Source organism: Emys orbicularis, chromosome 1, assembly GCF_028017835.1.
Source record: "Emys orbicularis isolate rEmyOrb1 chromosome 1, rEmyOrb1.hap1, whole genome shotgun sequence".
In the NCBI taxonomy this organism is placed as follows: domain Eukaryota; kingdom Metazoa; phylum Chordata; order Testudines; family Emydidae; genus Emys; species Emys orbicularis.
In genome coordinates, this window is record NC_088683.1 from 113,153,616 (window position 1) to 113,181,506 (window position 27,891).

Genomic DNA, 27,891 nt, shown 5'->3' on the forward strand with positions numbered 1-27,891 from the left:
AGACCCGGGGAGCTACACAACGAGGTTGCGCACTCCGTAGAGGAGGGGGGAGCTCATCGCACACAACGCACCACGCTATTGATTTGTTGGGGGCTGCAGTTCAGAGGTAAGTGATTTAATGTTTTTCTCCACTTGTGAATTTTTTTACTAAACCAAAAAGTGAGAAACCTCTTTGATAAAAGCAAAAAACCTGAAACCAATCAGCCGTTCTATTCAATAAAACAAGTTATTTTTGGAGGCTGCCTTTTGCTGCAGGGAAAACACTTTCCTGTCCGAAACAGTTTTGACACCCACTGCCCTGTGTGCGGCATCGATTTTTCGTTCTTTTTTTGAAAGAATAACTTGAGAACTGTAATTTCAAAAGCTAACAGTGTAGTGAACATGCCGATTGCATTGTTCCAGATCCAGCTTCGCACTGGGACTTTCTTAAAGTGAAATCCAAATGTTCTCTTCCAAAGAGAGAGGGCGAGTTAATTCCTGAAGATATCACTGGAAAAGTGATCCCAGGCAATTCTGTTGGTTAGAGAAACTGTGTACCCAGTTCAAGGTGTTACCGGGAAATATCAGTTTAAGGGACATTCTTCCAGGAGCCCGTAGTAAGTGGGAGTGTATCAAACCGTCGCTTAGTGAATGTTTTGAGTGGCTCGAGTGCTCTTTGTAATGAGGTGGAAGCTGGAAGATCTAATGTTCCTTCCAGTTTGTAAATTCAAGTTAAGTGATTTTGAAAGAAGAACGTGGGCTTGTTTGGTTTATTTGGGGCGGGGGAGACAGTGGGGCTGAGATTAGCTTGGCCTGTTGTTGGTGCTGCTTCCCAGGTCTGTTGCGGCCCGTTACTGTATGCACGCGGTTTGGCATTATTTGCTCAGCTTGGGCGAGAGATGCGGATGTGATAATGAGAAAAAGAAGGAATCCGGACGCCTAAATCGCTCGGGATTCCAGAACCCGTTTGGGCTTTGGAATAGTTACGAGAGAAAAGTTCCATTTTCGAACGTTCTCCGGGACCTTGTACATTTGTTACTAATTATACACCTGTAGCTTTATTTTTGAGCGCACAGAAGTTGTTGCGTCGTGAGTGGCAGGAGGCAATTATTGCAGTGTCAATGTACGTTTTCTCTCTCTTTTTTTTTTTTTTTTTTTTTTGTCGGGGGAGAGGAATGGGGAAATTGTTGTCTTGACTTGGCTTGTTTTTAGAAGGGATGTCGGATTTAGCACTCAAGTGACCTGAAATGGACAGAAATTGTGTGTGTGCAATCTGACATGACACGTGCTACTAGGTGCGCAGGTTGCAGGCTTGCTTTAGTTTTTAACCTTTTCTATTGCAAATGCCTTGTTATCGATCAGAGTGGTGTCCTCTTAGCGTCAGGACAGTGTGACTTTATGGTGATGGCGTCCTACCACTTTCAAAGCAGTGTGCGAGTGAAAGTAACTGCTTTTCTTGTCTCCTCTTTGTAGTTAAACTGTTTCCATGTAGAACGCAACGAAGTTTAACTTGTAGTTACATTCTCCATTTCGTGGGGGCTTGTTTTTTCTGGTCGATCAGGAATCTTACTAGTTAGCACGATCTTTAAATCTCTTGATGCATTTCGCAAAACAGTCGACATATCCTTGATACCGCACGTAGGCAAACCCAGGCTGAAGGGAAAACAAAGGGTTTGCATGTGCTGCAGGCAGTGCTAGCTCTACAACTGCGTGTCTGCAATCCAGTCTGCTCACCGAAACACGGACTGTTATTAAACAGGGAGAGGACGGCTGGCGGGGGAGTTGATGCGACAGATTCGTGTCTTGGGGAAGTTTTGAGCTTGACTTTTTGTGTCTGGAAGACTTTTGTGGGAGTTAAAGTTTAGGTGCACGCACGCTCCTGTAAGGTTACCATGCTGTGTGCAGGGAGGAGGCGGCGTGTTTGTGTGTCTAAAAGCATGCAGGAGAGGAAGCGCCTTTCACTTTTCTGTGTAAAAACTGCAGATTATTCCAAGCATGGAATTGCCGCTGCGCCAGTACCGAACGCTGCTTAATGCTGGGGGTTGGTGCGGACGCTTTAAAGGGCTCTTTGCAGCGGTTCCTCGGCTGTGTGTGCGTGTGTTTATGGGAGGTCTGTAGGTTTCCCTTTGAAGTCGAACTGTTGCCATGTTTGAATTACGTCAGGGTGAAGCCATGAGGAACCAGCTCCAGCCTCTCAGCAGCAGTAGCAGCAAGCGGCAGCAGCTCAGTGTAGGATGAGGTGAGTGAAGGGCCCTGTTGGGCACCACGAGCTCTATGCTTGTGTGTGAGAGGGTGCAATATTCAGGAAGTGCTGTCGAGCTAGATGGTGGCGCGCGCGGTGTGGGGGGGGGGCGTTTTCGCCCCTTTTGTTCTGGCAGAAAACGCTGTGGAGTAACTTTCACTCGGGGGCTTGGCCGGCGGGTGCAATCTTGCCCGCTGCCGTCACGCACCCTTCCCCTGCCAAGGGCGCAGCCGCTAATGCATCTTTTCCACGCAGCCCGCGCCGTGGAAGACCGCAGCAAAGTAGCGTGAGAGAGGAAAGTGCGTGACTACACCTTACGTGTCCCTTTTCCGTGCGTGTGTGTGGCTGGCTTCGGAAAATCAGTGCCGGCGACTGTGACCCGATTTCTCCCCACCTAGACTGCACCCAGCACTCGGGAGATTAGGAGCTGGCTCGTGGAAATGTCCCCTTTCCCAAACCGCTTTGCCATAGCAATCCTTCCCCCCGCTCCCTGCCTCCAAACACTGCTAGTCCTGGGGGACGGAAGATTTTGTTTTTAAAGCATAATTTAAATTGCATTTACCGACTTTGCAGATAAAGAGTTAAAAGGTTGGGGCTGCCTGTTTAAATATCCAGCAAACGTTGCTGGGGTCTGATTCCAGTTTCCGTGCTTGCCTGCTAGGGACTCTCCTATGTTTCTAATGGCTCCTGCGTTAAATTTTGCCCCAGTCCTGAATAGTTCTGAATGGTGCCTCTCCCTTATTAAATGGCAAGCCTAGGCATTTTCGCTGAGTCCTCGTGACAGTGATTGTGTTTTGCAATGTGCTCTGAGGAACAGACGTCTCTTCCCGCAGCACACCTTAGCACACTTGATTTTCTCCTTTTTTAAAAATCCTCTTGTTTACCTCTGAAAAGGACTTGGTCTCGCTGGGGATTCCTATGCCAGTGTGTGCCTGTGACCCTCATGCTTGTTGTCTACCTGATCATCATGGCCTCTTTGAAAAGTAGGTCGCCCTTGCTGAGGTGACTGGGGGTGGCTGGTCTTTGTTCCAGCAGGCAGTGCTTGTAGTGAGCTGCTGTGCACTGGTGCTGAATGTCCTGCTGATATTTCCCCCCCCCCCCTTTCACCTTAACTCTAGTTTCTCCCTGGTTGGGGCATGGATGAAAGACAAAACTTTGCCTGGGTGTTCCTTTTGGTAGGCAGGCTGCAGATAAAACATCTGCAGTGAAATCCTGGCCTCAGTGAGATCAGTGGGAGGTCTGCCATTGACTTCAGTGGAACTAGGATTTCAGTCCTGATGAAGAATTTTGTGTGTTGGTTTTTTTTGTTTTGTTTTTGTTTTTTTGGTCAAAATTTGAGGCTAAGTCATCTTCAAATTATGTGATTCAGTATTCTGTGTTAACTGGCAGTGTTGGTCCAATAACTACATAGTTTTCCATTTTGCCACCTATGTGTTCTATCATCAGATTTGGAGTGTCTCTTTACTGCAAGGGGTTTTTTTAGGCAGAAAAATAACTGTAGAACTCCTTTTTTGTGATACCCCACTTTGTTATCATGCCCATTACAAATATCTTCAGGTGGTTACCAGTTTAGTTGTGGGTTAAAAGCTGAAACAGAACTTCAAATTAAACTGATTTGTTTAATACAAAAAATTACAAAAAAGTGTGTTAATAACTTGGACAGGCGGTAGCCTTTCCAGACAAACCTACTTATGTCATTTGGCATAAATGTCTATCTTCTTTTTCTTAGTATGTTCATCCCCCAGTTGTATTACTGAAGGGATTTCTGTCATGGCTCTTCTTGTTTACCTTTTTTGCTGTACAGTTCAGAACAGTACACTGGTAGTAAGCAGTGACTAAATCCTGAATTCCTTCTGTATCCAAAGCTTCCCCTGACTGTCTCACTCTCTGTGGGGAGTGTTTTGTTGTCATTGCCCCTACATATATTCTCTCTCTTCTTCCCTCTTTTCCCCCCCCCCCACCTAGATTTTCCTCTATAGATCGGCAGTCCTCTGGGTGCAAATTAGGTGGTATTTGTTATGACTGCAAATGAAGAAAACGCTGTAGTTTCACGTATTTAACATAGTTTGGCAAGCAGTTGATCCATAACATGATCCAATTGCTTTGAGGATTTTAAACCGTGTAAACCAGCTGATATATGAAGTGTTGGAAGATAGTTGTATATGCTTTATAGCATTTCATAAGTGAGTTTATTACATATGCAATATGAGTGGCCTGATCTCAGACTTGTATGTATGTTTTTTTTTGCATTTATAGAATGTCTTTCAAATAGTTTCTAGGTGCATTTCCAGTAAATATCTGGGGAGTGGGGGAGAAGAACCATTAAATGTTACAAGGCCAGACTTTCAAAATTGCTAAGTGTTTAGCATCCACAGCAGGAGCCAAAGAGTACACTAAAAACTATAGTCAGAAATGTGTTTTTTTTTTCTTTTCCTTTAATTGAGTGCTGGTGAACGGTTCTAAGACAAGCTCCACGGGTGTTACTGTTTATCTATACCCCAAGCACAGCCCAAGCAGTGGTAGTGCTGCTACATACAGCGCTCCCTTTGAAAGGTGAGAAGCTGTATGTAGAGCATATGCAGAGGTATTGTGGCTTGTGCGTAGCTAGACCTACTGTACAAGATCTTATGGGTTTTTGAAATAGTCGGAGCAGATTTCATGAGATCCAGAGTACAGTGGGTGCATGAGGTTCCTGACTGACTTCAGTAATGTTGACAGGATTTGGGGCCTGATCCAAAGCCCATCGGAGTAAATGGGAGTCTTTTATTTTTTTATTTTATTTTATTTTTCTCTCTGACTTCTGAGAGCACTGGATTAAGTCTTTGCCACATAGATGGGGCCCAATTGTCCTCTCGTTAAAGCCGATGGCAAAACTGCTTTTGAAGTTAGTGGTGCAGGATCAGGCCTTAGGTGACAAGTGGTGGAATTTTCAAAAGCACCTAAAGACATTAGACCCCCAGCTCCCACTGAAAGTCTGTGGGACTTGTGCTCTGTCACTTCTGAAAATCCATCCCCCCCCCCCCCCAAGTGTTAGTTGGCAGATGACTGTCATTTGAGAGCCTGGAGCCTAACATTTGTGGGGTTTTACAGATAAAAGTCTGTTATTTACTAGACGACTGTGTGTGAAAATGTAACTAAAATTCATGTGAATTAAAACAAACTAACAGATAACAAAACCACCTTTAAAACCATGGCAGTCTGGGGCCTTTTATGGTACATGCTGAGCAGTTCTCCCTCTGTCACCAAACTGTTAGCAGGCAGACAAGGGGGTGGGTTCCCATATGCTATATAATCATTCATTTTTATCAGCACTCTGTGACTTAACACATTGTTACACTGGATGAGATTAATAGTTCTTAATATTGCCAGTTTCCTTTAAGTCTGAAGCAACAGTTGTTCATGAGGCTTTTCACTGTTGGAAAACAGGTGCCAGAAGAAACAAGAAGTATGTGGTTGGAAGAGGTGGTTTGAAAATTGAGGGGATAACCGGAATGGAGGGGCGGGACTCCATTTCACAACTCTCAAGACTGGCTCTCGATTACCAGATAATATGTTGGTGTTTGATCTATCAGCTCAAAGTCCAAATGGGGGGGGGGGGGGGGAATTTAGTCAGTTTACTCAACTAAAAAGGTGTTTGTATCATAAGTAAAGCTCTTTACACTCTTTAACACAATAAAAAAAATCTTCACTGTTAAAGTGTACTGCTTCTGCTAAAGTAGCCACGAGATATTTAATGATCACAAGTGCTCATGACACTGATTTTCAAATCTCATGTAAAAGACTGCACCTCAGAAAGCACGTGGCCCCAGACACAATGCTGAGCCATTGGTTTGGTACTGACTCAGATGAGCTTCACTAACGGAATCACCAGCACCACTCATACAGTACCGCATGTTTTCCTTGGAGATCTCCCATTCAAGGGTTGACTGGATCTGACCCTGGTTAGGTTATAGGAGGTGATAAGATCATGGCTCAAGTTGGAACAGCTGCAGATGGAACACCCCCACCACCACATTTTTTTCCCCTCTGAAAATCCTGTTGTTTTTGTACTTTGCCCAGCACACACCAGCTTTCCTGTAGTGGCAACTTTTTACAAAAGCACCAAAGTGAGTTAGGCACTAAGTTGCATTTTCAAAATGGCCTAAATAATTTAAGTGCCTGTGTCCCACTGAAAATCAATGAGATGGAGACATCTAGGTGACTCTTTTGAAAATTTTTACCCATAATAGTTTTGACATAGCTAGTATACTACAAGTGGCTCAACCACCGTAAATAAATGTCAACCATTCTAATTTCGTGACCGGGCCGTTGGCCTGCCATTTGTATTTGGTACATGTTAGTTTCATTGAGTTCTGTGAAACCTCACAAGCACGGCATTGTTGCCGAGGACTAGCTGCACAGGAGTTAGCATACATGTTCTTGGAGGTAAAAACATTCCAGGTGATCTAGTTTTAACAGTTTTAACTTTCCCTGGGCCACATTGATCATAAAGTACAACGTTCACAGGGTGAAGTTTCATTATAAAGTGCCGATACAGTACTGACTGCAGAGTACCCTCGAAATATTTCTTGATCTTTTCACCAACACATATTGTGGGTTTTTTGTTTTTGTTTTTTTGGGAGGTGTGGTGAATAGGTAGGTGGGCAGATATTAAGAGAATTTATATTGTGTGTGTGTGTGTGTGTGTGTGTGTGTGTATATATGGAGTTTCAAGGTTGCACACTTCAGTCTCCTCATTTTGCACTGGAACACTTTTACACTGGTATCTCTCTTTATGTGAAGATGAAAGTAGCATTTTTAGTTGACACTAGTTTTCTTGTTTATTTCCTTGGAGCCTTTCCACTTCAGACACATTAAAATACAATTGGTTAAGGCCCAGTTTTAACTTTACAACTCTGTAGTGAAGGTCTCCTTTTGGACGACACACCCTTTTGGGGTGAGTGATTTCTTTATCAAAGATTCAAAGGCAGATCTTCAGCTGGTGAAAATTGACATAATGCCATTGATTTCAGTGGGACTATACCAGTTTATTCCAGCCAAGGGAGAGGCCTGAAGTATTTACTAGGGAGACTGGCAACTCAGCTCATGGCATAGGCTGTTTTGGAAGAAGTCATTGTTCTCATGTGCAGGTGTGCATTCCAGGGCTTATGGTCTTTCCTTTATTTCAGTGTCTTTTAAGAAAATACTCTTGGATATTTCTCTGCTTTATCCATGTGCAGTAGAAATCAGCGTTGTGAGATTTTGCTGACAGGAGCAGCCTGCATCAATATGTGTGGGCCAGATCCTCAGCTGGTGCCAACCAGTGTGACTCCACTTACTTCAGGGCAATTAGGCTGCTTTACACCAGCCAAGAAGCTAGACCATTGTTGTGGGTCAGAGGAAGAAGTCAGGTTAACTGCATGGTTCCTTCTTACTCCTCTCTGCCCTTCCAAGTGAAGAATTGGGGCTGTGCAAAGGGTGAACGAGTTCAGGGCTGGAGCAGGGAGGCAGGAATGGAGCAGGTGCTGAGTGTTTGGAATGTCATCCTCTGCTTTTCAGATAAGCTGCTTTCTTTGTGAAACAGCCATGGAATGTTTCTCTGCAAGTGTCACAAATTTCAGGTGTATGTTTCTTTTTGTTTGTTTAGGTATAAAAATAGAATTATATACGTCTTTGAGTTTCTTTTCTATTTTGGAGGTGTTTTTCCCTTCAACCTCGGTGGTCAGGAAGAATGCAGAAGGAATCTGGAAAGGCAAAAGGAAATAGCCACCCTTCCCCATTTTGTTAGAAAGCAACCAACTGAACAACAAATCCCTGAAAGTTAGCTTCTCCTTCCCTTGGAAAGATTAGAGTTCAGGATTCACGGTTTATTTCCAAATTGAGAGGATTTCATGCACATCTGACACAGAGCAAGCATTTCTGTGTTCCTGCTTCTCATGCAGATGTTCGTATTAGCATCAACTTTTGCAGAGGGAACTCTGATCCCCAATTCTTGTCCTGACTAGTCCATAAAAGAGGAAATAACTTTGTGTGGTGTAGGCTAACTTTGTGCCCAGCCATGCATAGATGTGCAAGGAGTCTTTTCTTCCCACCTTCCCCTATCTCATGGGCTGACCCCAGATCTGTTAGGCAGAAGGGGCTCTGCTTCCTGAAAGTGTTTCTGATGATACTAGCAAAGGGGATGGGGTGTTGGCCCTGTACTCCCCTTATCCCTCCAGGCTCACTGGCAAAATTGCAGAGGAGAGTGCACTCTGCATCCTTTCAGATTGTGGCAGAATTGCTGCTGAGCAAGAATTCAAGTAGATGAGAGTAGGGGGAGTGCAACTCCATCTTCTTTGCTAAAAGCAAAGGGGGAAACTCCCGCAGGTCCCCTTCCTGTGTGGCTGGTACAGTGAGCGCTCCCACACCTGCTTTGGTCTACTTCAACCACTGCTCCTAGAGTACAAGGGTTTTTCTCTTTTCTTTTTTTTCTCCCCCCCCCCCCCCCCCCCCCCCGAGATCCAGGAGGAATCCTGTCTTGCCTCTGCTGGAATTCCTTGCCGCATAGCGTCCCCTTCTGACTCCCACGTGGCTGGTAGTTTAAAAGACGCAATCTAGTGGATTTAAATATAACAGGCCAAATCCTCAGCTGGTGAAAACTGATGTAACTCCCCTGAAGTTAAAGGAGCTACACCCATTTACAGCAGCCAAATATCTGTCATTCAGAATGGATACATTTCAGTCTGCACGTTCAAGGCCAGATCCTCAGCCAGTGTAGATGCTGTGCTGATTTGCACTAGCTGAAGATCTAACCCAAGGTTTCTGATTTGGGATCTTAAGATACAAAACTTTACAAGATAAATCTTTTAAGGTCCCAGTTATGCAGTCTTTAAGCATGCCTCACTCTGATAGGAACTAGGTGTCAGCAATGATTGGGCACATAATTACGGCTTAGAATGGAAAAGTATACTGCTTTAAGTATAGCAATGCTGGTCAGCGCCCTTAAACTCCAATGTGATCTATATTAGCTATTGAATTCATCAGCTGACAGTATGTTTAGTGTATAGTTTCAAATGGCAACTGTGTGGATTAAATGTGACTCTGTACTGACGCCTTCCATTTATAACACTACATTTGGACACAGATGTCAAAGAGAAATCTCTTATACTTGTGGTTTCTCTAGTAACTTTTTCTCAATCCAAGAATGACCTATGGTGATACTGTTGCTGTCCATTCATCAGCTGGGAAACAGATGGCACTAGTTTTTCCTTCTATTGAAATTTGGTGCTGAAAGGCTGTGCCTGTGAGAATGGAAGCAACAATCCCACAACAGAATATTTACTATAAATCTCTGATGCCAATCCTTGTTCAAGTGTTAATTGTAAAATGGTGATTCTTGTCCCACTACAGTATAAATACTTGGTAGTAGCTGAGACATCCCACATTTCCTAGTGACTCAAGCTTACAAATGTTCCCCAAGTGAACAATCAAGACAAATTTCCAAGACCAGTTCCATGCCTCTCCTGTAAAGATAAAGGTTTTTGTTACATGGGTTATTAGGTTCCCCAGTGGGACAGAAGTACCAGCAGCTAGTACCAGACTTTGTAAAGTGAAGCATACCAAGCTGGAGGCTAAACGTTGAGTTGCCATAAACAAAACCTAAAATAACTGTTACAAACTCCCAGGTGAATATGTTCACTGGCCATCTCAAAAGGCTTGGTAAATACCATACTGTCAAGAGACTTTTGAAGGGGCACATTGAATGGTAACAAAATATATAAGCAGACATGCAGAATATATAACTCCTTAGTGCCTGGAGTCATGTGTGTGGTGTGTCTCTCCTTCCGCCCCCCCCCCCCCCCCAAATGCATCTTGTTAATCAGGGGAGACTAATTGGACCTACTTGGACATGTATAATGCCCATTGGCTCTACATTGTCATAGTGGGAAGACAGCCTAAATCTTTATTTGTGTTTGTCTTGCTGCCCTTCTTAGCTTCCTGACTCACATTTTGTGGAACCAGATTTTCCTCCCTTCTTTGCCAGAAATTACCCAGTACTTCAACTGGCTAAATGCAACTGGAGACTTACTTGTGCAAGAACAGAGAAGTAGTTTTGAGCTTAACCAACCCTTGACACGCCATTCAGGTCACTTGTCCAGTTTTCCACAGGCCATAATCCAGCAAAGTACTCCTGGATGGCGGATGGCCCTCTTGCAGTCAACCTGGGTGGCTCAGGAGTGGTGGGGTAGGATTTTGGGGCGCCTTCACTGGCAATGTGCACATCTGTGAATGGCAGAGCCCAGCTCCTCCCAGGGGAGCTCCTGTTGCCAGCACACCAGAATTTGAGGACAAGGCAGGTGGATCAGCTGCTTCTATTCTTCCTTCACAGAAGTGAGTGAATGGCTCAAAGCCAAGTGCAGCCCTGAGGCTAGAGTGATGGCTGTGCAATGGGCTGGGTTGGGTGGAGAGAGCAGTGGAGACTGCTTTTGTTCTAACACTGGAGGAATTCCTCAGCATGCCGGCTTGGGCTGTGAGCAGGAACCAGGATTTGGGCCTTAGGCAATTTCAGGCTGTCTGCCTGCAGAGTCAAGAAGGCAACGCTTTGTAAGTCACGTTTGAGGACTTACCTCCTGAGTGTAAGGGCTTGAAACCTCATCTTTGTTGAAAATGAATGCTTGGACTCTGTAGGATCAACTGGTGAAGTCCCTGAGACCTGGCAGGGAGTTTCCCCTTGCCACTGATGAATGGGCAAGTGGTTTTGTCAAACCCAGCTCTTTGGAGCCTAGATTCTGTCTTCCTATGTGTTTGTACAGCACCTATCACAGAGGAGACCTGAGTCTGATTGGTGGCATGGGGTGCTACTGCAGCAGAAATAATTAACTGGTTTTAATGAACTACACCAAAATATAAACCATTTTGTTTGGGCTTAAGCTGCTAAAAATCCAGTTACTGTTTAGGCAGTTTGTGGTGAGAGTGTTTGTTTTGTACAAGACTCCAAATCCTGGTCTTCTCCATTGGCGTCTAGAAGAGCTGTTGGTTAGCTTAAACCCTACTGCGATGTCTTCTTCCAGATCCTTTAAAGAGAGAGCCCTAAGAGCCTATGTGGGGCTGGAACTACTTACAGGGGGTGAAATTCATCTGTGTGTAGAGAGCTAACACGAGGCCTAGGCTGACCATTTGCAGCTCTTCAGCAGCACCTGTTAATTTGCCTGGTTTCTCCCAAACAATCTTCTGGATTATGATGGAGTCTCTGACAATGCAATCACCTGGTCTCTTGGTTTGATGATAAAAAACAAACCATCAGACCGTATCTTGTTTGTGTCACCTTTTTCTCTTTTTTTGGGTCTATACATTGACTTCTGTTCCAGCTGAGAGATCCTGTCTGTTGAACCTTCCTCCTACTAAGCAGCTATTCCTTTCCTGTGTAGTTTGGCTGCTTGTCCTTGATGATAAGCAGCAGAGGGCAAACCTTGCTTACTAAACAGGGTTGTGTAAGCCAAAGTTATAACACTATTGGTTTAAAAGAACTCTTTTTGAAATGGTACCTCTGTGTTTATGACATAGACTAGTTACAGTTTTTGGATGGCCTGTAAAAACTTGTTTTGCATTAAGGCTCTGAGCCAGATAAAAGCTTAAGCATGTGTGTAACTTTGAGCACTGGAATGGAGCTACTCCAATGTTTAGTCATCATGCATGTTCTTAAGTGCTTTGCCAGATCAGGGCCTAAGTACAGTTCCACTCTGGAAAGTAACTGGGGGATGAGGGCAACAACATCTTGGAGCTCCCCTTTTATTGGTGGTTTCCCCCCCCCCCCCCCCCAGGGACTTCAAAAATTGAACGTAGACATAAAAAGTTGTTTTCTAACCAGAAGCCAACAAATACCTCCATTGCACATTAACTGCATCTATAATGTACTTCAGGATTACTGGTTGTGGTATGCAAACCAGAGAGCCACAGCTTAGGCCTTGGCTACACTCGCAGATTCACAGCGCTGCCGCGGCAGCGCTGTGAAGCGCGAGTGTAGTCGCGCCGCCAGCGCTGCGAGAGCTCTCTCGCAGCGCTGCAAGTGCTCCACCTCTCCGAGGGGAATAGCTTGCAGCGCTGCGAGCGAGCAGCACTGCAGGCACTGATTACAGTGGCGCTTTACAGCGCTGCACTCGCTGCGCTCAGGGGGGGTGTTTTTTCACACCCCTGAGCGCAGCAAGTGCAGCGCTGTGAATTGCCAGTGTAGCCAAGGCCTTAGTTTGACGATATGGGCAGTTAGGAAAAACTTGTGAACTGAATATTTGCTATGGAGTCACTGAGCATCAGTAAACAAAGCCCCCCCCCCCCCCCCATGTCGTTTCTAAAGTGGCTCTTAAGTGTTAAAACAATTTTGTAGGTGACCATGTCACATGTCTGGGTTTGCTTAATACCCTCTGCTTTGGGGTGCAAGAGACATCAACTATTTGTGCTTGACAAAGGTAAGCCTATTCTGAACACCTGTCCTCCTCCGATGCACTGTGAAATAGTGACCATGCATACCTTAGCAATTCCCCCCGAGTGGTGTCTGTTCTGGACTGTGATGTAACATCAGTTTGCAAAGTTGCACATGAAGCTGCTCCTCCCTTTAAATTATCCTTGAGCTGTATCTTAAAGTGATAACAATGACTGTTTGTTTCTGCTTGTTCTACAGGCTCCAGCAGAGAAGAAAAAATGTTTGGTTTCCATAAACCAAAGATGTACCGGAGTATAGAGGGTTGCTGTATCTGCAGAGCAAAGTCTTCCAGCTCTCGTTTCACTGACAGTAAACGTTATGAAAAAGACTTCCAGAATTGCTTTGGGTAAGATCACCTGCTATTCAAAATTGGGTTTACATTTTAGTTAGTCAGGATTTCTGTCTCAAAGCATGAAAAGTTATCAACCTCACTCAAAGCGAGGTACTGAAGGCTCTGACCAGAATCAGGCCTAGTGTAGTCTTCAGCTTTCTCATACTTGTACCACGAGGGGCAGGCAACATTGGGCCAGATTCTCAGTTGGTGTAAATCAGCACCGCGCCATTGACTTTAGTCAACCTCAGCTGAGGACCTATGCCATCTGGTTCTCTATTGCAAAGTGCTATCAAATCAGAGTGGAAACACTTTGCACTCCCTTTTCACAGGTGTCAATTGCTGTACGAGGTGTAAAAGAATGCAGATGTCAGGTCTATGGGAGTTTTTCTGAGGCCTTGGCTACACTGGGGGTGTACAGCGCTGCAACTTGCTGTGCTCAGGGGTGTGAAAAAACACCCCCCCCCGAGCGTAGCAAGTACAGCGCTGTAAAGTGCTAGTGTAATCAGATCCTGCAGCGCTGCACGCTCGCTCGCAGCGCTGCAAGCTATTCCCCTCGGAGAGGTGGAGTACATACAGCTGGCGGTGCGACTACACTCGCACTACACACCGCTGCCGCGGCAGCGCTGTGAAGTCCCGAGTGTAGCCAAGGTCTGAGTTGTAAAACCTTAGCTAAATAAATACTTCCCTAGTAAATATCTTTAAAAGTCCAAACAGGTTTTGTAAGTAGTTGTTGTTCTGGATAATCCTATCTATGGGAATGTTGCCCCTCTCAGTAGACTCCTCCCCTCCACTATCTTAATAGTAGTTTTCCAGCCCAGTGCTGTGTAAAATAAGCCTGAAGAATTAGCTTTCCTATTAAAAAGCATTGGAGATTAAGAAGTTTCAAAGCCCTGGTGAGGGACATTGTATAATTTTTAAAATAATTAATTAAACAGTAGGTTTAAACGACTCTCTTTAGCATTTTGGAACTACATTACAAGACCCTTGAAACTCTTTCAATCTTACTTTGCCTCACCAAATTGTCAAATTTCAGAGTAGCAGCTGTGTTAGTCTGTATCCACAAAAAGAACAGGAGTACTTGTGGCACCTTAGAGACTAACAAATTTATTGGAGCATAAGCTTTCGGATGATCCGATGAAGTGGGCTATAGCCCATGAAAGCTTAATTAATTTGTTAGTCTCTAAGGTGTCACAAGTACTCCTGTTCTTTTTGCAAAATGTCAAAGATGCAAGTTCCTGCTTGACAGCTCCTAATTATTTCTTTTATTATATTTAACACTTTTTTTAGTGTTTTACTTTGTAATTAGCCATAGCAATTAGTACAACAAGATTGAGATTCTAACTTTCCATAAAAGTATTTATTCTGGAGAAATGTCCACTTTCATATTTCTCCAACTTCCCCTTCTCAGCCCAGTTTGCTTAGCTATCATGAGATTTTAGGCCACAATCCTGGGAAGACTTACGCCTGTGATTAGTTTTACACACGATTAGTCTCATTGGCAACACTGGCACTACTCACATGTTAAAAATTATTCACTTGAGTGTTTCTTTGTAGGATCAGGCCTCTTTGCCTTTCTTATATTTCTCTTTGTCAAGAAATGATTTTTCCCATGAGTCTTTATAGTGACTTCTACTGACTGCTGTCTATTTATTTATTTTTTTAAATGTAAAAGCTGCTACATATCTGCATGCATGCTTGCTTGCTGCTGACCTTGGCTAAAGGAAGGCTGTGCCACAGTCCACTGCATTTTTATTTAAACTGGAGTTTTGAAGCTTGCAGTATGCTATAAGCTTTTATTTTTATGCTTTATTCAATATGTTTGGCAAGGTAGAACCTGCAGTCTTGCACTGGGTCATCAAAGAATGACTTATCTAACCCAGACATGTCATTCACTTCTACAGTATTTCAAAGTCCTTTACTTAACTAGCCAAAAAATTTCCATAATTTATCTCCTTCTTTGAATCATTCCCAAAAGATTTAACTGTAAGGGAAACATTTTTAACAAGCTTATTGAAAGCAAACAAGTGCAGGCTTCATGCAGTGTTTACAAGTTGTTAGGCTGTGCACAGAGCACCTATAGAGTTCAGCAGGAGTGCAGCACATGGAACTCTTACAGGATCAGAGCTTTTATTTGAAATTATATGAAAAGTTCAAGAGCTGAATGGAGTGTTCATCAGATCAACTGGGATTACTTAAATGAACTTTTAAAGGGATGAGGTTTGTTCTAATACAGTTAGGCCAAGATTCTCCGAAGTGTTGAGCACTTTTCTGTAGGGTAAGCACTTTTAAGGTGTCTCAAGTTGGACATTCAAAATAAGTGAGGTACCAAAAATCACTGGTCACTTTGGAAAATCTTTGCCTGAGAATCTATTGTCTCTCTCTTTATATTAATTGGGTTGATTACAAGAGGCTAAATAATAAACAGGGTCTTCTCTTGTCAGGCTCCATGAAGTCCGCTCAGGAGATATCTGCAATGCTGTGTCCTTTTGGTGAAAGATGGAAAAAACTGCCAGCAGGATCAAAGAAAAACTGGAATCACGTTAGTTGGCTATTTTTTCTCCTCTCTGTAATTCATGTTCCCCTTCTGTCCACTCCACTAGAGAGAGACCATCAAGTGTTTTCTCTTCACTCCTCAGCACCTGTAAAAGCTGCTCTGAACTTTCTGAAGTGTGGCTATTCCCTGCCTTCAGATGGCTTACGTGTGCAAGATACAAGTGATTGTTGGAGACAGTTCTCTTTTTACCCCCTCATTTTCACATGCTCATAAATTTCTCCAGAATCCTCCCTTCAGACTAAACATTCCAGACTTGGCCTCAGCCCAAAGATGAATTCTTTTTTTGGAAAGTTTTTGAACAAGCAAGGTGACTTGCTTAAGTAACATATAAATCAGCTTGGCTTAGTGAAATACTTAAAATGACTGTGTCACAGTCATTCCCACTGTCTGATTTGATATATTAATCTGCTCTGGGCCTGCGGTTGAAAAAAGAGCCAGTTTTTTTGTGTGTGTGTGTGGGGGGGGGGGGGGGGGGGGGGGGGCAGTGCGGTTTAGTCATCAATCTTTCCAGGAGAGTTTTTGACAGGAACAAGGGAGCTAAACTTGCCATTCATTGCTTAGGGCTTGCCTAAACACAGAAGTTAGCGTAAATTGATTTAAAAACCTGTGCAAACCCAGTGTGGACACTCTCTTCTGTTGGTTTAAATGGCCTTAATTAAAGGTGTGAGCTAAACTGGAAGCCTTTTATACACAAGAAAGTTGCAGTTGTTTAACTAAAGCTGTTGTTTTAAACCAGTTTTACTTTGTCACGTAGACTAGGGGCATGGCCACACTTGCAGATGTAGAGCGCTTGAGTTAAACCAGCCTTTGGAGACCGCACTAGGGAAAGCGCTGCAGTCTGTCCACACTGACAGCGGCAAGCGCACTGGCGTGGCCACATTTGCAGCACTTGCAGCGGCATTGGGAGCGGTGCATTATGGACCGCTATCCCACATAGCACCTCTTCCCATTCTGGTGCCGTGGGTTGTGGGAAGGGGGCGGGGCATTCTGGGTCCTGTCCCAACGCCCCGTGATGCATCGGTTCACATCCTAGCAATGCCTGTGCTTCCGTCCACATTTGGCGCCATCTTTCAACTTTTTTTTTTTTTTTTTTTTGTACTGCGCGCACTGTCTTCCCTTTCGTTCTTCGGGAATGAAGCCTGAACTGCTGAGAAATATGCTGATGAGTCTTGCCAGCACGTCACATTTGGCAGTCGAGTTACTCAAGATCCAAACTGACAGTGAGGACTCCGACGATGATATCGACTCAAATAACGCATACGACACGAGATTGCTTGTGGCATTCACGGACATGCTCACCACTGTGGAACGCTGCTTTTGGTCTCAGGAAACCAGCACTGAGTGGTGGGATCACATCGTCATGCAAGTCTGGGATGACTAGCAGTGGCTGCAGAACTTTCAGATGAGAAGCCACTTTCCTGGGACAGTGTGATGAGCTCGCCCCCCACCCTGCGGCACAAGGTCTCGAGATTTGCAATAGCCACCCGCTTCTCCACCGGCAGGGCAGCTCTCAATCTGGAAGCTGGCAACTCCAGACAGCTACTGATCAGTCACTAACCAGTTTGGAGTGGGAAAGTCGACCGTTGGAATCGTGTTGATGCAAGTTTGCAGGGCCATTAATCACATCCTGCTCAGAAGAACCGGGACTCTGGGTAACATGCAGGACATTGTGGATGGCTTTGCACAAATGGGTTTCCCTAACTGCGGAGGGGCGATAGATGGGATGCATATTCCAATTCTGGCACCAGCCCACCTAGCCTCCGAGTACATTAATCAGAAGGGGTATTTCTCTATGGTTCTCCAGGGGCTTGTGGATCACTGTGGGCGTTTCATTGACATTAACGCAGGCTGGCCCGGAAAGGGGCCATGACGCACGCATCTTTTGGAACACTGGCCTTTTCAGGAAGCTGCAAGCCGGGATTTTTTTCGCAGTCCAGAAGATCGCTGTAGGGGAAGTCAAAATGCCCATTGTGATCCTTGGAGACCCCGCTTACCCTTTAATGGCATGGCTCATGAAACCCTACACAGGGAGCCTTGACAGCAGCAAGGAGCGGTTCAACAACAGGCTGAGCTGGTGCAGAATGACTGTGGAGTGTGCTTTTGGCCATTTAAAGGGCTGCTGGCACTCTCTGTATGGGAAGCTGGACTTGGCCGATGACAACATCCCCACGGTTATATCCGCGTGCTGTACCCTCCATAACATTTGTGAAGGGAAGGGTGAATGATTCACTCAGGCATGGAACTCAGAGATTCAACACCTGGAGGCTGAATTTGAACAGCCAGAGAGCAGGGCTATTAGAGGGGCCCTGTGCGGGGCTGCAAGGATTAGGGATGCCTTGAGGGTGCAATTTGAGGCTGAAAGCTCCCTGCACGGAGTGAAGTGCAGTGGTTCCAATGTTAGTAGGAAGCTGTTTTGCTACGTTGACTTGCAGGGCCTTTTGCTTTCCTTGGCTAAGGTATCTTTTACTTCATGCAAGAAAAAATATTTTCAAAGCCAAAACATCCATTTATTGAAAAGAAACACAACTGCTTGGGAAACAAAGGGCAAGGGGGTGGGGTGGGGAACAGTACAATCACAGATTTGCATATGTCCTGTTATCATACTTTGCCGTCCTGTCTCGAGTGCTGTGCAATGAGTGCTGCACTTCAGGATGGCTATAATGCATGGTGATGGGGGCTGAGTGCAGTGGGTAAGGGTTGTAGTTTTCAGGGCTGGGTGGTGAAGCTACAGGTGTTGGAGGCAGCTGGTGGCGATAAGAACCTGGATGTTGGGAAAAGTGGGTTGGAGGTGACATGGGGGCACAAGGGAAAGAGTTTTGGGACAAGGGCTGGGAGGGGGGAGTGAGGGGCGCGGTAGTGCTCCACCTGCATGGCTACAAGTGTCTGGATCAAGTCCGCTTGGCACTCCATAATGCTTATCAGCCGCTCCGTGCTTTGCTGCCGGAGCTCCGCGCTTTTGTGCCAGCGCTCCTCATTCTGCTGGCGGATCCTCCTTTAACTCTCCCGCCACTCCTGCACTTTCTGATTTTCATTAAGGGACTGCTGCATGACTTCATGCAGCATGTCTTCTTTGCTTTTATTTGACCTCTTCCTAATTCGTTGGAGTCTTTCGGCCGGTGATAACACGGACGGCTGAGATCTCAAGGTTGCATCTGTAAAGGCAAAATGAACACTTAACAGAGGCAGCATTGTTCACACCAAACAGAGCAATGATTCCCCCGTACTTAAGGGCAAGCACAGTCTACACAATAGCATAATTTGCCCATCCCAAAGCGAGCGCACATAACCCACGGGAACCCCAAAATGGTGAGTAAGCACAGGGTCAACAGGGACTGATTGTTTCACAGCCGTACTGCCCTCTGGGTTTCTGTGCCTTGGGGAGAGCCAACAGCTGCAGGGGGCCCCTATACTGAGCACTCTCCCCACATTTTCCACAGGATGAGTTTGTCCTGGAAGATATCTCACTGCTTAGGGTGACCTGGGAAGCAAGGTCTTCCTCAATGCGGCTTCTGGCCTGGCCCATGTGCAGCAATGGTTCCCCTGCCCCTCATGGCACAGTGGTGCGGATATGTTAGCCTAACTGGGACAAGGACCACAGTGGCTCTCCCAAGAAATCTGCTCAAGCGTATTGCCCAACTTCTGGATGAGACCTTTGAAGAGATCACTGAGGCTGATTACCGCGATGTGAGAGAGCACATCAACGCCCTATCTAGGCATGCATGCAGCCCTAATCCTTCTCATCCCAAGAGCCCGCACCGAATAACTTCCTTCCAAAATAAAAGCCGCTTACCAGGAACCTCCTCTGGTGTTTCTCCTTCCCCAAGCACTGGCCGCTGTGACTGGCTAACTTCCTCCTGGCTTGAGAACAGCTCCTGGCTGCATGCATCTAGGGATTCCGGGGTGTCTTCCTCCTCCTCAGCACCCTTGCTCCTGCTTTCCTCCTCCTCCTCCTCCTGCCTTGTTGAACTGGACTCTGAAGTGTCCATGGTGGTACTTGGAATGGAGGTGGGGTCACCCCCCCTGTATCGTGTCCAGCTCTTTGTAGAAACGGCAAGTCATGGGGTCAGCACCGGAATGGTTGTTTGCCTCGTGGGCTTTGCGGTAGGCATTCCGCAGCTCCTTCATTTTAACCCTGCGCTGCAGTGCGTCCCGGTCATGACCCTTTCCATCATGTCCCTTGATATCTGCCCGACGGTATCGTAATTCCTACAGCTGGAGCACAGCTGGGACTGGACAGCTTCCTCCCCCCAGACACTGAGGTCCAGCACCTTGCCATTGCTCCATACTGGGGATCGCCTGGCGCGTGGAGGTGTGGTCACCTGGAAAGATTAGCTGAGAGCACTCCATGCCTGGCTGAACAAACAGGAAGGGGATTTTCAAAATTCCCAGAGAATTTAAAGGGTGGGTCTGACGGTTGGTCACCTGAGGGCAGGGCAGTAGAGTTCAAAGTGATGACCAGAGTGGCTAGAACAGGCATTGTGGAACACTTCTAGAGGCCGATCAGAGCGCATTAACAGACCAGGATGTCCACACTGGTGCTGTGGCGCTCCAGGGGGGCGCATCAAACATTATTCCACTCGCCAAGGTGGATTACCAGGAGCGCTCTAGCTGCAGAGTCCGGGCGCTCTACATGCCTGGCCAGTGTGGATACGTCATGAGTTAGAGCGCATGGGGCTGCTTTAATGCGCTCTAACTAACAAGTATAGCCATGCACTAGGCCTGATATAAGCCAAGTTGAAATGAGTGTCAACACACAAAGTTGCACAAGTGAACTAAATTGGTTTAAAATATGTTTAATTAGACCAGAGTGGCTCTATCTGTAGATCAGGCCCTAGTTCTGATACATTTAATTCCCTCTGCCCACAATTCTGTATCCATGCTGTATTTCAGGTGGTGGATGCAAGGGCTGGACCCAGTCTTAAAACAACACTGAAACCAAAGAAAATGAAAACTCTCTCTGGAAGCAGAATAAAGAGCAATCAAATCAGCAAACTGCAAAAGGAATTCAAACGGCACAGTAAGTGGACACAGAGTTCTAGGAAGGCAGTTTATTGCCAAAGTAGCTAATGTTAACTGGCCTAATTAGATACTGTCCAGTACAGTCAGTGTTTGTTTGTGTGTTTTTTTGTTTTGTTTTTTGTTTTTAAATGAGAAAATATTTGTTTATGTAACCCTTTTCATCTTTGAATTATTTGAGGGGCGGGGGTGGGAGACATGATGTACATCTGAGCTGGGTGGCTCAGGGTGGGGAAGTTGCAGATGCCAGGTGATGAGTTGAATTGAGGGAGAAAGCACTTTTATTTTAAGTCCCTGATTTCAGTGATTTGCAACTGTCCCAGAAAATAACTTCTTGGGCAGAAGTTTCATAGATGCTAGATACTGAAAAGACCTTGTTAAGGTATCACACTTTTTTTTTTTTTTTTTTTTTTTTTCTTTAGTGCTTTGTGTAGTGTAATTTTAAGTGTCTCAAAGGATGGACTTCAGCCACTTCTAGGCAACAATCGTGATGTCCAGCCCCATTGTGCTATTTACTGTATAGACACACAGTCAGAAACAACCCTTGCAGTCCAAGGCCCAAATTGTGCAAAAACTTACCTGCACACCTAACTTTGCGCATTGTGAGTAGTTTCATTGATAAGTGCAAGTCTTTGCAGGATCAGAGTCCAAATAGATAAGAGAAATGCAGGGTGATGGGAAGGAAGTATTCTCCCCATTTTACAGATGGGGAAATTGAGTCACAGAGGGCAAAATCCTGGCCCTGTGAGAAGTCAGTAGTTTTCCCATTGACTGCAGTGGGGCCTGGATCTCACCCAGGAGATTGAAGTGACTTGCCCAGGGTCACACCAGAAATGTGTGGTGGATCTAGGAACTGAATCCAGAGCCTTCTGAGTCCCACTCTCTTACCCCAAGATCCTCCTCGTCCTTCATGAAACGTTGACAAATGATCATCTCTGAAACCTCGAAAGTGCCAACAGAGAGCAGCAATTGTCAGCTGCTTTTTTTTTTTTTTTTTTTTTTTTTTAATATTCTCATTGGCCATAATAGTGCTGCTTGTATCCGACTTTTCCACGGTCTGAGGGGAGGAAAGACGCTAGTTACACCCAATGGATTCTTCTGGTTTTTCCCCCCACTGTAGACTCTGATGCCCACAGCACCACCTCAAGTGCCTCCCCAGCTCAGTCGCCCTGTTACAGTAACCAGTCTGATGATGGCTCCGACACTGAGATAAGCCCTGGATCCAGCAGAACACCAGTCTTCTCCTTTTTAGATCTCACATACTGGAAAAGGTAAAAAGCAACCAAACACGCACCTGTGCAGCCAGCAATTCATTTGAATTACAAGGCTTTCTGTTCTGTTTCCTCAGCAATTAAACAGCATTCACAAACAGCTGGTGACAGGCATGGCATTTTAAGGATGTGGCATAAGTAATTTAACAGTACAGAAGTATGGATTTGGACTTGGAGAGAAATAATTGTTTTGCCTTTTATGTTACTTTTGGTTTCTGCCTACCTAATGTCAGATGCCGTTAGTTCATAATGTCTTGTTGACAGAGAGACATTTTATAACTGACCCATGATCGTGGTCAGAAGAAACTTGGGGGGCTGGAGAAACTGTAACATTTTCCCCAGTGTTGCAGAGATTTTTATGTATCAGAGGGGGTAGCCGTGTTAGTCTGGATCTGTAAAAAGCGACAGATCCCTGTGGCACCTTATAGACTAACAGAAGTATTGGAGCATAAGCTTTCGTGGGTAAATACCCACTGTGTCAGATGCATCGTCTGATGAACTAGATACTGTAAATGCAGCAATCCCTTGTTCAGCTACCTTTCAAATTAAAATGGCTGTAATTTCATTGCCTAGCTAAATTCATGGAGGTTCGGGCCATCAATGGCTCTTAGCCAGGATGGGCAGGGATGGTGTCCCTAGCCTCTGTTTGCCAGAAGCTGGGAATGGGCGACAGAGGATGGATCACTCGATGATTACCTGTTCTGTTCATTCCCTCTGGGGCACCTGGCATTGGCCACTGTTGGAAGACAGGATACTGGGCTAGATGGACCTTTGGTCTGACAGAGTATGGCCGTTTTTATGTTCTTTAAGTTGGCCTCTTACAGGTACATTTAGTCAAATACAGTTCGGCATAGAAGCAGCTGTGTTTGTGTCGCTACTTGAGGTAGCAAAGTGGTAGACCTACACTTAGGCTGAGGTGTTTGTTCGGTTTTTTTAAGCGGTCTAGTGGATTTAGCACTCATGATTTTGTTTGTTTTTCTTAGTGGGCTTTTTACTTTGTGCTTGTAATTCCTCCTCCCCCCCCCCCCCCTGTTGTTGTTTTATGATGGAAGGAAACTTCCCCCAGAACTGAAATGGGTCCGAATCTCTTAGGCCCCATAAAAATGCTTATCACCATGATATTCAAATGGCCCTGGAGGTTGTAAACTGTAGTGTCCTGGTCCTATTAAATTAACTTTGTGTTCCTGTAACTTACTTCTGGGTGTATATGTATGTTTTGTATCTAAAATAGTGTCTGCATCTCTCTTCCTACCCCACCCTTTCCTTCCCCTAGGCAAAAAGTTTGCTGTGGAATAATTTACAAAGGGCGTTTCGGGGAAGTCCTTATAGACACTCATCTCTTCAAACCTTGCTGTAGCAATAAGAAGTCAGCCACTGAGAAGCCTGAACAACAGGGACCCCAATCTCCAGCCATCTCCAACCAGGAAGAATGGTGACTTCCTTGGCTAACTGAAGGAAGGTGTATACGGAGCCTCTTATTGTCTGGAAAATGCTAGAAAGTGACCCTTTGTTCACTATGGACACCTGCTATGCTGCCAAAAGACTATTCCTTAGAACTGTTTTGGTGTTTTTACTGCTACAATTCCACAAACGCTCAAGCCGGTTTGTATCTTTTCAGAAATACTACATAATATTTAAGATACCATGGAACACTTAGCAAAGCTGAATGCTGCTGCAAGGTTGTCTTTAAGGGTTTTTTGTTTCTTTCCCCTACCTACCCCTTCCATGAACAAACTTTTGAGGGTGGGTTTTCGTGTATAATAAAGTGTATGTAGTTAATATTTCTGTACTGAGAGAAGCAGTGGTTGTTTGGCATTTTTTAAGTTGATAAACCCCCTCCCCAACCAGAGAAAATATTTCATTTGATATGTGTGATTCAGTGACATGGACTTATACATAGAAGTTTTTAACTCTTTACAATATTTTCATTTGTATGTATTTTAAAAGGTGTGGAGAGCTAAACCTGTACTACTGACATTTTAACCAAGACAAATAGTTTCATCATTCCTGTATGGCAAGGCCAGGTAATGGCAGACACCAGTAATGTGAACAATGCTAGTGCAAGAAGACCTAAATGTTAAATATTCAAGAAGAGTGGAGAAGGAAGGCACACTCTGTCTAGACACCTGTAGAGACCCTCCCAGTTAAGAACGGAGTACAAGTGACCAGTAAACCAATAAATGGCAACCCAAAAGCAAGCACTGGGGCTTGTGCAGTACTGGCATGTGATTAGATTGAGAGATGAACCATGGAGGCTGCCTGGGGTCCAGGTTAGGTGTAGATTCAGGGTTGAAATTGTTGAATTCTCACAGGATGAGCTCATAAATTTTCTGCCATTTCTAGGCCCCTTCCTGGTTTTGAACATGACCCAGAACAAAACCATAGTGTGGGGGGGCCAGCATTCTGTCCCAGGAATTGAAACCGAACAATCCAAGCATGAAATTCAATGGAGTTACGATTCCTGTAATGGACCCTTCCAGTCTTGTGAACTTTACGCATGTTTATACTGCAATCCCAGGGCGTGATTTAATCCAGCTAGCTCTGCTACCAGAGCAGTGAAGTTGTGGCAGCATGACTCCACAGGGCTGTCCAACTGAGTAACTACCAAGGATCCTGGGCAGCCTTGTACAGCCCTCACTGAAGCCCATGCTGCCATGGCGACACTGCTATTGGTACCCGAGTTAGCTAGAGCAAAGCTAGCTGGGTACATCCATGAGCTGCAGTCACACCCTGCGTGTATGTTGTTGGCAAAACAAATCCTATGAAAATGCCTGGTAAAAACTTGTGTGCAAATGATTGTGGCATTCCTTTATGCTCCGGCTTTGTCTTTAGGGTAAAAACAGCTTTCTCAATGAGTGTGCTGCAGTTTTAGCTCCTGGTTGTTTCATGTTACCTTTATGAAGATTTAACTTACACAATGTGGGAAGTGGACACTTTTTACTTTAATTGGGGATATTCTGCAATGGGCTGCTAGAAACTTGAGTTTTCTTCTGTTTGTCTTTACTATTAAATTTTGGTGGGAAGACTGAGGGTTGGTTTGTAGGCAAATTTCAATGCAAGCTCACTTTCTGAAAGGCAAACATTCAGGGGATGAAAAGAGAGCTACAGAAAGATATTTTTCCCCCCATCCTCCCTCACCCTCAAAGCAGAAAGTTAGTGTTGAGTTTTGGTTTCTTGTTTTTCCCTTCTATTAAATAAATAAAATTTCTTAGTGGGATGTCAGGGAAAATGGAGATTTGTTTTAGTCCCCTCTTTGTTTTTTTTGTTTTGTTTGTTTACAAAAAAACACATTGACTAAATTCTAAAGGGAGGATAAAACTACGTAGTGTACCTTCACCTGCAATCAAATGGATAGTTAGAATGGCTGCTTTGCTAAGTCTGTCTCCAATGACTCATGCAAGAGTCTCAGCCAGCTGTATCTACACACCAACTTACATCTGAGTTAGTCTCAATGATTTTCTATACTTATGGCTGCAGTACTGGTGGTAGGATGTGCTATAATGTGGATCATCTCTACTTCTGTATTTATTTATTTATTGCTAGACTTCAACCATAGACTGCTTCCCCTCCTCCTCCCATCTCTTCCTTTCCCTGTAGTAATGCAAGATGAACTGTCTGTAGTCATGCACTTTGTATTAATGTATTAGAAATCTATGGAACCTGTTTTTGTACTTTTTTATACTGTCCATACACTTGTAATCCAAACTTTTTTTTTTACTAGGGTAATGAATAAATTTAGACTTATTTAGAAAAATAAAGCATTTTTCTTCTGGATTTGTTTGAACTCTGCCCTGTAATGAGATTTCCTGACACAGCACAGCCAGTGCATGGTTCATTTTAAGCAAGCTTACCGGAAAAGAGACTGAAAGATAATTCTCTGCTCTGAAACAAGGGAAACTCTTATTGAACTTTAGAAGAAAAAAGTGGGTTAGGGAAAGGATTCAGTGTCTAGACAGGTATAGTTGGCTCGGTGCTTGATTGGCAGAACTTCCCTTCAGGGTCAGGTTTGTACTTAGTAGGAATCCCTGTCCTGGAAACTGGTGGAGTTGATGATGCTTTTGAGTTCCTAGTATGCTTGCAATCTGTATTGCTCACCAGGACTCAGAGGCCAGCTGAAACAGTATTAAAGGTTTGAAGCTAAGGCCCAGGTCCTTAAAGGTATTTAGGCTCCTAACTCACATAAGTTTCAGTGGACATTAAGCATCTAAGTACACTTGAGGACCTGGGCCTATTTGCAAAACTCTTGAAACCTGGAATGTGATGTTCACTTGTTTTGTGGGAGGAGAATTGGGAGGAGACCCTCGGTTAGTATGAATCACCATGGTGCCACTTTCTTCAGTAGATGTACACTGAGGGTCTGGCCATTTGTGTCTTATAAAAAAGAGAATGATGAAAGTGAAACATTTTGAGTGAAAGTTCTCTGGACTTGCTTGGTATCCCTAAGTAATCACAAGGAGATGAAGATCCTTGGGGCATATACATGTGAATTTCAGAAAGGAATAAGTTGATTAAGACTAATTCTTACTATAACTATATTGTCAAATTAGAATTGGTAGACAGAGGGCCCAGAAGCTAATCCCCTAGTGGAGGTGCGTCTGGCAAAGGTAGAAGCCATTTCAGTGAGAAAAAAGGGGAGACAAGGCAGCAATAAAGACACAATGCCAAAGCGGCCTTTGGAATGAAAGGTGAAGGAGTGAGACCGCATGCAAGACTTGATTTCTTGTTTAAACGCCCTGGGGAAAGGGCTTTGAGATCTGAACAGTTACAGCTATCACAATGCAAATGGAAAGCCTATTCAAACACTATCCAATACAATGGTTATACAAAACAAAAAGCCCCACAACCCCAAAAAACACTTTCAGGAAGTGTTTTTCAAGCCTTTTTTTAAATGCATAACTCAGCCAATCGTTATGTCCCAGGGGAAGAGAGTTCCAGACCTAAGAGCCCTTGATTCTTACAAAATAAGGCCCTGCCCCCTGGCAGGTATATGTTCTGGGGTTGTTAATGCTATTACTGATTTACAATTCACTACAAATTAACACCCTGCTCTTATATAGCACTTTTCTCAATAGATCCTTTTTCAAAGGAACTCAGTATCCTTATCCCCATTTTTACAGAGGGGCAAGCTGAGACAGTGAGAGGTGCTGTGACTTGACCCGAGGTCACCCAGCTGCCCAGCGACACAATTGAGAATAGAACCCAAGTCTCCTGAGACTCAGTCCACCCACGGGGCCGCACTGCCAATGGGTGGGGAAACCCCAAGACAAATACATTTGTGTATAATGATGCACGCAGAGCTAGTTATTCTGGTTCATATGCTGCAAAGATGTTTAGATGCTAGTTACAGTACTGAGCCTGGAGCGTGCTTTCAGGTTAGAATGCATTTATCGTGGTGTGATCCCATCCACATTGGTTTTAACATGGCGAACTTGTCATTCTATTCAGAAGTGCTTTAAAATCCTACTTCAATATGCGTTAGGAAATGGGTTGAGGGCTCCATATAAATGGGTCCCATGGTGAGTAAATTGATCACTGTATTAAGCATATCTAAAACGTGCCACTGATAGGCAAGTATCTTACCCAATGTAGTACAGTGCCTCTCAGAGTAGCTTTTATTTTTTATTCCAGTTGACACCCTTGAGTTCTGCTGATGATATAAAGGTAGATATACTAGGTAAATCTACTGTTTGCATGATGTATAAAGAGTAGATGTTAATAGGGGAAATATCCTAATATATAAAGCAGTTGCATTTTTATGAATTTTTTCTATATATACACGTGACAATAACATTTGATACAATTTATAGTGAGTTTTTGAACCCAATATATTTAATTATGGGGTTTACTTTGGGGATTTTTTTTAAAGATATCAACTAGTTGCCATTAATAACAAACTACTAAGAAAATCACCACTCATTGGCACTGTGTGAACTTCGTTGACTGAAACTTTTTATTCCCCACAAAATGCAAGCTTGGGTCAACTGAAACATTTGACAAATTCATGTTGAATTCACTAGATTGTTTACATTGAAAAACACAATAAACCCCCTGAAAATCTGA

At 44.4% G+C, this 27,891-nt stretch overlaps 1 protein-coding gene across 1 annotated transcript; it reads left to right on the top strand.

Annotated features, from left to right (window-relative positions):
- SINHCAF (SIN3-HDAC complex associated factor) lies at nt 1-25,573 on the top strand. Its single transcript, XM_065413176.1, is given in 7 exon segments — nt 1-106; nt 12,855-13,002; nt 15,432-15,479; nt 15,481-15,529; nt 20,435-20,561; nt 21,681-21,831; nt 23,105-25,573. Coding segments are annotated over 6 exon segments (666 nt in total). The 5' UTR covers nt 1-106; nt 12,855-12,874; the 3' UTR covers nt 23,268-25,573.
- The last annotated feature ends 2,318 nt before the right edge of the window (nt 25,574-27,891 follow it).